This window comes from Fringilla coelebs, assembly GCF_963513975.1.
Source record: "Fringilla coelebs genome assembly, chromosome: 15".
Lineage (NCBI taxonomy): Eukaryota > Metazoa > Chordata > Aves > Passeriformes > Fringillidae > Fringilla > Fringilla coelebs.
In genome coordinates this window covers 983125-995293 of record NC_140041.1, presented here as the reverse complement: position 1 = coordinate 995293, position 12169 = coordinate 983125, and the positions used below count along the sequence as shown (strand labels likewise).

The 12169-nt window shown below is 42.5% G+C and overlaps 1 protein-coding gene across 4 annotated transcripts in view; it reads right to left on the bottom strand.

Moving 5' to 3' along the window:
- The window catches only part of LOC311159691 (A-type potassium channel modulatory protein KCNIP1), a gene marked incomplete at both ends in the record, with an annotated part of 280379 nt that overhangs the window by 13940 nt on the left and 254270 nt on the right, over nucleotides 1-12169 (bottom strand). For all 4 annotated transcript variants that reach the window (XM_084215897.1, XM_084215898.1, XM_084215896.1 and 1 more), the window contains one exon: nucleotides 639-763. In XM_084215897.1, the coding sequence (XP_084072023.1) occupies nucleotides 639-763 (125 nt within the window). The remainder of the gene's footprint in view (nucleotides 1-638; nucleotides 764-12169) is intronic.

Below are 12169 nucleotides of genomic sequence, written 5' to 3'. Positions count from 1 at the left end.
GGAGCCTCTCTCTGGTCTCCTCAGTCTTAACACACATTCAACTTATGGTTTCTCTTTGGCTCCTGCCACTCCAGCCTTATTCCCTACTTACGCAGGACCTCAAAGTCCTAAAGTGCTCCACTACAAGAGCAAGATTTCTAGAGAAGGGATGACATATCCATCACAGGCACCTAATCACAAGTGAACAGTACTACTTATATTTGAACATGAGGACATGAAAACAAGGCTTAAATTAGTAGCCATAAAAACATGGTTATCCATAAAAACAGGTTATCTTCAGGTACTGGCACAGCTGAGGAAATTGAAGTTTGCTTGCTGACATTTGCAGAACAAGTTTAATGAGACCATTATGTGCTGAATATTCATCCAAACCCAGTTTTAGGCAGATCGCAGTGTCATAAATATTAGATGGAGAGGCAGATTGTGCTCATTTTGTTGTGGTAAGGGAGATCTTCTACAAAACTACTAATGCTTAGCAGGGGAATAATACAAAATCGAGCTGAGCAGTTGAGGCTGTTGAGGACAAACATATTAGACTCTGTTCATTGCAGTACAGTTCAGTAAGAACAGTACTGCAATGAACAGAGTCTAATAAGTATGTCCTCGTTGTATGTCCTTACATTGCAGCATGTTCTTACATTTTTAAATCCTCTATAAAGAACTTGAAGTTCTCTTTTAGTGAAATTGGTTTGTGCTTCAAGCTGTTCCAGTCCCTCAGGTCTATGGCACACTGTCGTCATTTCTAATTCATCTTCAATTTTATCTGAAAGAGAAGACAGGAAAATATTTATTTTGGTTGTTACCTTTGCTCTTTTAACATGATGGATAGGACAGACTGGTTTTCAAGAGCAACAGATCAAAAAGAAACTACCAACAGAACTGATCTGTGTAACTGTTCTCAACCTCTTGAAAGCAAAATAAAAGCCACAGGAGTAAAGCAATAGCTCACATTTCTTCCTGGGCTGCCAATTAGCTGCCCATTCACAGAGCCAAAATGGTGGTGGGAGCAGCAGGGCAGCAGCAGACACATTGCTCCAAAAAGCAACCACAGACATTTCATACCTAAATATTGAGACAGCGTGGAGGAATGGCACTTCCAAAGTGCTGGCTTTAGCTTTCTAGCTGTGCAAATACACCAGGGAGAGAAGACATGCTCAGGCATACCAGACAACGACCTTATCCTGGGGCTAAACACTGAGGGAAACTCCTCTGTGTGCTAACCAAAAAGCTCGCTCTAGAGACACTGAAGGTCACTTTAGTCCTAGGAGAAATTAAAATTTTGTCCACAGCTGCAGAATCTGGAATTAATTCAGCTGGAATTTAGAAGGACTTTTTGGAGAAAGAGATAAAAAATGAAAAACACTTCAATGCATTTTATTCAAGAGAGCGCTCTTCTACAAGGAAGAAAAATACGATCACACCCTGATTTACCATAACCTGACTTCATTTTTGATGCATGTTTTCCCCTGCCAACCCCATCCCCCAAGAGTGTATGCAATGCCCAAATACATAGATATTTAGTGTCTATCAGTTTGAGATTCTCTAAACTTCAAGGACCAGATCCAGCCTTCAGCTGACATGAAGATCCAATCCACATCCAAAAGTTGCTTGGCATAAAAGAAAACACTCCCCTTATTGTCAAAAACTGCACAATTCATATCTTGTAAAAACATTTTAGCTTATTTGGCTCAAGCATAATATAGTAATTTCTGTTGTAAGCCAACAATTTAAATCAAAATTTGCAAGGAAATAGAGTTACTCTGAATAGAGGAAAGGCATAAATTAGAGCAGACTGGCTCAATGAAAGAACAGACCAGCCCAAAGGTGTATTTTCATAAGCTAATTAATTTTGCAGAGATACACACACACACACATATATATACACACATACATATATGCATATTAAATTGAACATTATTAAGGGAGGGCACATGTCAGTAAATGCTAATGGTTAATTAACATTGGTTCATTTTGTCAGTATTAAGAAACTGGTTCAAAATATTGGTGACTTCAGCCATCCTTTCAATCCACCACATCTGCAACATCACAGTCAGCATTTGTAGGCCTTGAACAGATAAAATGTATTCCTAAATCCTGTTCTGAAGGTCCTTTGCACAGCAGGGGAATAAAGGTGAGAGGCTGTAACAGCAAGGAACAGGAGCAGAGTATCAGCTGTTCATGATAAAGAAAAAGGAACTCAAGGCTGGCAAGGGGCCGAAAGGAGCCTGAAGCACACACCTTCCCACACAAAGGGAAAACGAAGAGTTTAGAAATTATAGCTCCTGTTAGAAGAAAGGAAATGTAAAAGGATGTCCGTTACAGGAAAAAGTAATTTGAAATAAGGGAGAAAAGCCATTTTCTTTGCAAGAGAATTAATGACACAAAATGAAGGAATGCAGAAGCTGTAAAGAGAGAAAATTGTGGGAAAGAAATTCTTTAAAATGAGGGACGAGAAATGAGTGGTTGAAAAACTGAGAGAAAATCCACCTCAATAGCCCTCACCTACCACAAAGATTTGGGGTTTTTTGTTATTTGTTTCCTTTCAGTGCTTGCTCACAAGTCAGCTCTTTTCAGCCTGTTTCTTCCATTCCCTGATACCCTATAAATTAGCCACAGAAACTTCAGTAGCAAACCAGGAGATTGGCACTTCCTCCTCTGCCCTTGCTTTTTATCACTGGCATTGTATTTCCTTTTATTTGCATTTTCATTATCATCCTGGCTCAGTCCCTCCAGCTCTTCAGAGGTGTCATGGTATGAAATATGAGCTCTTGCATTTATTACAACTACAGTTTTATTAAACTGAAGTTCACTGAGGGTGGTGAGTGCAAGCAGAAGTATATATACATAAACACATGCAAATTTAAACTTCTGATAGGAATGATGTTAAGATATTTTATCTAATAGCACATTCTTCCTCAGTTTTGCCTTATTTACAGTTTTCTCCTGAGAGATTCAAGTGTAGTAAACAACTTTGCCACTGTTTTAAATTTAATTTTCTTCAATTCACTGATGCATGAACAGACCTTGGGACCAACTGCACACACAGTGAGGGGCGAGTGTGGTCACCTCCTCAGCTCAGTGACACCTGTACCTGCCTGGTTCTTACAGCATCCCTATCCTTCCCAAGCTGGCAGGACATACCTGTTCTGCTGATGGAGACACAGCTCAGGGGGTGGACATCATCCTGCTGCTCAGTGAGAGCTTGAAGAGGTTGAACCATAGCAAAGCTGCCTTTTCTTTTTTTTTTGGGGGGGGTGTTATCTGTGCTCACTAATCAGGTGGAAGCAGTAACTAATGCAGAAGGCTTCTTCTGCTTATAGGTACTGATAAATGTCAATTTATTCTTTTTCTGGTTTTATTTCCAACACTTGTTGAAATTATCCCTTCCATACCAGATGGCTGCAGTGAGTTCTATCCTAGGCTGAAGATTTGAAGATTGTTTAGCTGGTACAGAGCATTCACTTAGCTGTTTTCCTTACAATGTGTTTTAAAATAGAAGAATGGGATGCAGCATTTCTTGAGTTCAGATTTATTTCTGCCCATATTTTTGTGGCTGCTTTAATAGCAGGTTATGAGGTCTGCATCTGGGAGAATCACCTGTGGTAATCTTACTCCACTGTAGGTCCAGGTTAAAATAATCACTTAGGTTTGTATTTTTTGTGCAAAATAGCATTTGTATTTGCTTAGCCCATAGGATATGCACATTTCCTTTCATAACGGAAACCAAACAGTGACTTCACTTTACAAAGAAAAATAATCTCGACCCACTTGCAAGTACATGCATATTTTAGATTGTTGCTAATGAAAGAGACATTTTTCATTTCAGTGCTCCTTGCTCAAGAGCAGAGACTGAATTTTCTTTAAGGAAAATCGATATTTAAACAGAATACACTTTAGAAGTTACTTAATGATGCTTGCTGTATTCATCCTTTCATATTTGTTCTAATTTTACCTTTTGTTATCTTAACAATTTGGGAAGTTCCACACTCACACTGCCTGCAAATGGCCCTGCATTTCAGATAAGGTTTGCATTGGAAGGGACCTTAAAGATCACCTAGTTCCAAACCCCTGCCCCAGGCCAGGACACCTTCCACCGACCCAAAGCCAATCTGTGCACTATAAAACAACGGTGTGATATTCCCCAGCGGCTGCCTCGGCTCCGGGCAGAGCATGCACCATCCTGAGCCTGCCCATCCTTGCTGGTGCCTGCAGCTGCCAGAGCGTGCCCAGGGCTGGGGAAACAGCATCAAACAGCACCTAACGCCTTCCTCAGGTGCAATCCTGCAGCTTTTCCAGCCCACATCCTGCCAAATGAGCCATAGTGAAGCCTCATACAGTGCCAGGGCTGGCCGAGGACAACCAGAGCCTAAAACAGTTTAAACGGTGTAAACGATGATTTTAATGAAGATGTAAATGACGCTGTGCCCTGCATCTGAAGGCTGCAAAGTGAAAGTGCAGAACACCAGTCTCCATGGTTCATGGGAGGACTTTGAAAACAAGTTGCTCAGAATTAATTCACTTTTTGTTAAGGAAAACAGTCAAGGCATAAAGTGCAGGTAATGTGCCCAGTGTTAATTGTAAAACTGACAGGCGTTAGATGAAATGGGTAATTTTACAAATACAGCTGAAGGGGATTAAATTATGTGCAAGAATTATTAGACTGCATCTTACTTTTATTAAAAAAAAAAAAAAGCTATATTTTAGGAGCAAGGACCTGAAGAAAAAATTAACTCTAGTTTACCCACAATATACTTGAAATTAATCTCCAGACAGAATGTGCTCTTGGGCAGGTCTTGCAAGAAACAGGTCTTGCCTGTGGGAGATCAATTGCAAATATTTGGAAATTTCACAAGGAAAAATAACTCAAGGCCTGAGTGTATAAGTGCTTATTAGGGCAGGAGCTGGGCAAGAGCTTTGGGGTGTCCCTGGGGCTCTGAGCCTCCTGATCCTCGGCCCCACTGTCCAGCAGCACATTCCTGTGCTGTGCCAGCATGCTGTGCCATGCATGTGTCCGGCATTCCTGGGCTGTGCCAGGTGCTCACCCCCGCGCACTGTCCCAGCCTTTAGGGGACCCCGCCTGGCACATCCCTCACACCCCCAGAGCCCTGAAGGGACACAAGTGGCAGCTCACACTCAGCTGTGATCCCGAAAAAGGGGCAAGGAACATCTGCTCATGGCAAATGCAGTTAAAAATTGGAACAGAGGTACCTAGTGATGTATCAAATCGTAAACACAATTAAGGTCGAACACCTATTATTATTATTATTATTATTATTATTATTATTATTACTATTACTATTACTATTACTATTACTATTACTATTACTATTACTATTAATTATTAACATTATATTGCCTGGTTGGAGAGATCAGTTTCCAAAAAGGACTCTCTCCAGGCAATAAACCAAAAAGAGAGTGGTGTCTCCTTATCCAATCCCTTTTTTCTGATAAGACTTATTGACTCCTTCAGGTCTATTTTGAGTTAGATTTGATGGCTCTTGTGGGTCTCTTCCAAGTCACAATATTTTGTGATTTTCACCACTAAACCAGCAACATCAAAATGATTTCACAAACAGCCAAGCTTAGCAGGGTGGTTCTGCCTATGCAAACCTGCAACATCACCACTTGCTGAGAGAAGATACCTGAAAACCCAACAGCGTATAAAATTCTAAGATAAAAATAGCTAATAATAACAAATATAATTAGTAAAAAATAGATTTTTTTAGACTTTTTGCCTAATCCTTACAATGATCTGTTCACAATGTCTAAATACTGTCCTCTGCCTCTCTTTTAATTAGTTTCACAGCTGTACACAGGGATGCAAACCAACATTATTCTACAAAAAAGGAGGCACCAGAATTTTGAGGTACCTCCCAAATGTCTTTCTGGCACACAGGTACCATGGCTTGAACATGAAATATGCAATGTCAACTTTGAATTCAGACATTTCTGCAGGCACTGTATGAAGTTCACCTGTCATTAGAACTGTTTTTGTTGTGACCATTCCCATAGAAGGAGGCTGCAATATGTCCTGGCAGTGCACACAAAGGATACGCAGGCAGGAGACACTGGCCTTAAACTGGTTTTACCAGGTGGGAAATGCAGGCTGAGCTGGAACCAAGGCAAGATTATGATTCCACAGCAGCAAGGGAAAAGAAAAACCATGAGAATGTCAAGCAATCAAATGCTTTTTTAGAAGAACTATCAGAAAATCTTCCGAGCACACTTCATTAAATAGTTGTAAGAAACTTCTGAATTATGAATTAGGTAAGTAAAACTAATTTTTTTTCCTTTTATGAAGTAGGTAATTTATAAAAAAACCTCCAATGAGCCCAGAAAATGCATTCCAAATGGACTTATTATCTCTGTGAATTATTGTTGTCAATGGTTTTTTTTGTCATTAAACAGCAAATCAGACACTTCAAGTCCTGGATTTATGACTGCACCAATTTCCATTTAGACTGGTTTGCTGTAGCTTTGAGTTAGGAAACAGGTTTTGGAAGAACAATAATCAATGAATATATATAATAGGGTGAAATCAAGCAATCAAAAATATTAATTAGTTCAGTGCCTAATTCAAGCACCTTCTATCTATGAGTTATCATGGGAAAAATAGAACTGTGTATTTACATTCATGCATGTTTTAACTACAATGTAAAACCTAAGGGGTTTTCCCCCCTCAGAGGCACCTTTTTTGAGCAGGCAGGATTGCACACACTCGGCACTAGCTGCAGACTTGACAAGAGAACACATAAAAACATTCAGAAAAAGAAGGTGAACACGTACAGAGTTTGGCACAGAGAAGGTGAACAAGTACTCAGTTTGGCACAGAGACAAACACAAGTTAAAGCACATAAACTCCTTGTAAGGGCACTCTCAGTCATGTACAGTGTTTAAGGGCACAATTGCAGCGGATCACAAAGCTGTAGCCTCCCCTGAGATTTTAGTCTATATTGGGAATTTCCATCTGGAGACAGAAAACTTGTGCCTCTTGGTGTGTGTGCGTTCCCTTTCCACTGAGGGCCTGGCCTGTGCCCTCCCCAAGGCACCCTGAGTGGGGGCACACCAAAGGCAGATCTGGGGCAGGAGCAGCCCCAGGTGGGCACAGCCAGAGCACTCTTTCAAATTTTATTCCTCGCAGATGTTCACGTGACTGTGATACATCCAGAAGCCATCTACCCCCTGCACCGTGTTTGCGGGCAGTTTGTCAAAGTCTACTGCAGATTTCTCTCTCTCAAGTTACCCAGTTACATAAAATTTTACTTCTTCACTGGGGAATTATGGGGCACATGAGCAGAGCTGTAATACATCCATGCTCATAGCCTACACTGGAATTCTGCACAACATCAATTTCATGCTAAGAATCTTTAAAAAACAATTAGCTGTTTTTTCTACTTTGGCCTTAACTGCCAATTTATGATCAGTTTGTTTGGATTTTGTTGTTTTTGTTTTTTAAATGAAGCTTTGGTTAGGGTTTTTAAAACAGAAATATTTATTTTCCCAAGCTGTAAACGTGTGGGTTTCCTCACATTTATTACGGAAATTTGTGTGTGTGTTAGCATACCTTCCTGTCCCAGATTGCAAGGCAAGATGTGTTCTATTTGCCATCTGTATGGCAGTTGTCTTCTGCTAAGTGGGCAGTTTTCCTTATCTCTTCCACACCCACTCCTCCCTCCCGGGGGACATCTGCTGATAACAGGCTATTGAATGTCACTGCATGGCTGACATCAGTGACTGATAAGAACTACAGCATCCCACTGGGAGATGCTCTGCCCAGAGGGAGGAGCCAACCATTGCTACCCAGATATAATCTGGAGATTCTGGAACACCAGCATGGCTTCTCCACTGGATTTCCCAGAGGAACAGCAGCTGCTTCTTCCACTGGATCTTCAGAGGAAGACTGCACCTTTCTGCAGGATCCCTGCTCCAACAGAACCACACCTGACACTCCAGGAGGACTGCAGCCACAATTCCAATTGGACCTCTACTGGATCCCTGCTCCAACAGAACTGCACCTGACACTCCAGGACTGCTACCAACACCCTGACCAACAGAGTGTCGGGTTGGGTTCTGACTTTGTCAGTGTTGTTTTGGTTTACTGCATTGTTTATTTTATTTTCTTCTTTTCATTTTCTTCCCTAATAAAGTACTGTTATTCCTGCCCCCATATTTTTGCCTGAGAGTCCCCTTAATTTGAAATTTATAGTAATTTAGAGGGAGGGGGTTTACATTTTCCATTTCAGGGGAGGCTCCTGCCTTACTTAGCAGACACCTGTCTTTCCAAACCAAGACAATTCCCTTTCAGAAACAGCAGTGTAGGAAACAGAACTTGCCACTGAAATACAAAGCAGCAGTGGCAGTGTGAATGTGGAAGCAATTTTCCTCTTAAAACAGGTGGACCACTGCATTTTTCTCCTGTGTAAAGACTAGAAAAATAACAAATTGGTTTGGTCCAGTCAGAATTGAGGACAGAAACACCACCATAAATGAGTGCTCTGCAGATGCCATCCAAATGAGCCAGTACTTCCCAGAAGATCACTTTTCCCACTTCACAGAACTGTTCAAGTTGAACAGATTGCTCCAAAATGTGAAGCATAATTAAGCAGAACACAAGTAGTAATTAAGTTCTATTTGCACAGAAGAAACTGTAAAAAAAGTATCGTTCCAATACAGATCCAGATGTTTCAGTAAGAGAAAATGTCCTTAAATGTGTGTGGTGCTGTGAGCAAGCTCTGCTGACACACCGTGCACACCCAGCGGGCTGGGGACAGCTCAGGGCCACCCACTGGGCACAGACTGTGCTCTGGAGATTTGCTTGTATGGGCAGCACCCTCACTTCGTGCATTTCAATGGATCCTGATCTCTGGATGTCTTCTTCACAAAACCATTTATGTCCCAGGTTTTGGTTGCCAAGAAGCAGAACCAGGAGGGAGGCTTCAGGACATTAAGAGAAAAGGACAGTGCCTGAACCCTGCTACTGCCGATGTTCCTTTAAGTACAGACTACATACTTCTTTCTGATTCAGATAAAGCTGCTTTTGGTACCTGTACTCAAATTCTCCTCCCACATACTATTTTGAATGCAGAATAAATCAGGTACTGATACATACACATACACACCGCTGCCCAGGGTGAGAGAATTTGCTTGATGAAACTTTTCATCCAAATAAATGTCAGTTCCTGATGGTGATTAAAAAAAAATAGAAAACCTCATCCAATACACTATATTCTTTGGCATTAGTAAAAATCCAGTGTGAAAACAGCAAGTTGTTTCAAGATTTCCATCAGTTTATTCCTTACAAGGAATTCCTTTTCTTTTTCCCCAGAGCCATACCTAGATTGTGGTGATGCTCCCAAGAACAGCTGTTTCAGCCAACTGCCTCAGCCACAAATCCTTCCCCATCCTTCACCCCTGGGGTTATTCCCTCAGGAAGGGAGGGAGAGGTCAGAGGGGTGTGAACTGTTCACCTGTCCTGTACACTCTTATATCAGCATTGTTGTTTTTACTGTTTGTTTTCTTATTTCATTGCTATTTCTAGTAAATTGTTCTTATCTCAACCCATTATCGTTACCTTTCTGTCTCCAATTCTCTTCTCCATCCCACTGGAGGGGGAGAGAGAAAGCGAATGAGGGGCACATGGTCTGAGGTGTTTCAGTGGCAGCACCAGAGCAGGGATGAAACGGAGACCTCCCTGAACTCCCGGGCAAGAGCCAAACCAGCTAGCTGCTCCAGCCAGGCAGCAAAGCAAACAGGCAGGGAGCCGAAAGCCCAGCAGATAAGGTAGAAGAGTTTCAGGAAACAGGCAATAGCTTAACAATTTCCTAAACTTGGTCCAGTTAGTGGTGCTGGGAACCTTACAACTTTGTTCCTGCGGCAAAAGGTTATTTGAGACAAGCAGAAAATCTCCTTCCATTTTTCTGTGTCCTTATTCTGCTTCTCCTGGAAGGCCAATAGGGACAACCTCTGTAAGACACTCTACTAGGGTATAAATGCAACCAACTACATACTTGGTGAGTTGCCGTGAAGCCAAAATATTTAGTTATTTAAAACGTTACCATTCTCTTGGTTAGAAGATTTAGATTCTACTATTCTGTCTAAGGATCTTTCTGCTTCTAAAACTCAGTAATTCTCTAACTAGGAAAGGAAGGCCATGAGGTTTAGACCTTCCCAGGCTGGCATCTGGCTTTGATCAGTCTGCTAAAAGCATTGGCAAACTCAGAGATCTGGTCTGTTTTCGAAACACCACCAACAGAGAGTGATTTGAGACTAACACCAGTGCTTGTAAACACTGGAGTTGTTCTGGCTGACAATGGCTGAGGACTTCTGCGGGCAGAAAACAAATACACAATTAGGAACATGACCAATGCCAGAACGCAGCTTATTAAATTTTCATGCTGACTCTGATTACTTTCATTTAGCAGCACAGATGTTAAACCAGAATGAGGAGGTGGAGTGCCCATGAGTACTGGGAAATGGCTGGCAATTCGAGCAAGACTTGGAAAAGAGTCATTAGAGCAGATGTTGCACACGTGCGCTGATCGCTCTCACAAGTCAGTTGATTTTAAAGAAGCGACAAAAACATTTTACTATATTGGATTTCATAATTCTGATTGTTTCATTCTGTTTTAAGGAAGTCATGCAGTGTGGGAATTCAGCACATCGCTCCGGATGTCCAGAGCTACCGAGAGAACCCTTGAGGGGCTCGGAGGTCCTGGAATGTTGCCAAAAGCGCCTGGTGGCTTGACTTTGATCCCTCTAGGGATGTGCCACCTGTGTATGAGGATATGAGAATCACTGAGGTTTAAATAGTATAGAAACAGTATAATTACAGGGTAAAACACAGGTTTTAAGATTTTGGTACTGGGGGGTTATAGAGACAAGATGGAGGAATTTGGGCCTGTCTCGTGGCTCTTCTTCCTTCTTCATGTCTTCCATTTTCTGTGTGACACAGATATTTTTTGATAGGTTCTTGGTGAAGGTACACTTGCTAATAAGAATGATAAGTATTGGGGACAAAAGGTAAATAAGATTTACGTAGTTTTTGTTATAAAATGACACAACTGCCCCGTGGGCGGTCAGAGTGCCTTTGGCTGCCTTGCTGGTCAGACCCTGGCTGGGCAGAGAGAAAACTTTGTAGATAAGAAATAATAAACAGCCTTGAAGACCAAAAACCTGAGAGTCCAGCCTCGTCCTTTGAAGCCCGATTGAATGAACCATCCTACGCGTGTCTGGGCAGAGACAGACAACAGCTGACCCGGACAATGTAGCAGCTCTAATGCAATCCATAGGAGTGTCATGGTTTGGAATGGGAGGAAATTCAGGGAAGTGATGCAAAGTTTTTTTGTGTAACTGACAGTCTGTTGAACCACTGAGAAGTTCGACACCCTTCTGTGAAAGAAGCAGGTTAAAGACGAAAAAAGCCGGGAACTCTCTTTTCTGGTCGGCAAAGCGGCAACAGACCCTGACCCCGGCCCCCGTCTCAGCCAGGCTGGGCTGGGCGATCCTGCCGCGGGCTGGGCCCCCTCCCCCTGCCCAGGCTGCCCCCCTGCTCCGGCCAGGCTGGGCCCAGCAGCTTCCAAGCAGGAACAGAGGGAGGCCACGGAGCCCGGGCTGGAGCAGGGCTGGCCGTGGCTGTGAAGATCTTGATGTCAGGTGCCCTTTCCCCAGCGCAGCTGAGCCCAGAGGCAGGGGGCAGCCGGCAGCCCATGCAGAGCGGCCCTGCGGCTGGAAGTGAATGCAGAGAAAACCAAAAATCAACCATGAAGCCGATCTGACCATTTGAAGGGCGCAGACAACATGTTAACACTCTCAGTGCTTCAATCCTCCCTCGAGTAAGAGAAAGGAAGAAGATGCAAACATGTAAAGGAACAACATGAAGATTTGAGGTCAGTGAGGAAGTCCCAGATGGGAGGGAATGAGGAGATGCCTAGATCTTGGGGCTGAAATCCTCCTGTAAGCTATGGAGAAAAGACTCTTTTTCCCTATAACGCATGAAGCTATGGGGAGATGGAAGTGTCCAAACTGATACCAAGCAAAGGCCACCATGCTAAAGTAAGCCGCTGTCAAAGTAGCTGTGATCCCATAAGAAGTTTGAACCAAGAAAGGAGGGTGCCTTCTCCTGTGCCCCCAGGAGAAGAAGTAGAAGATTTCTGTTCCCAGGGATGAAAAT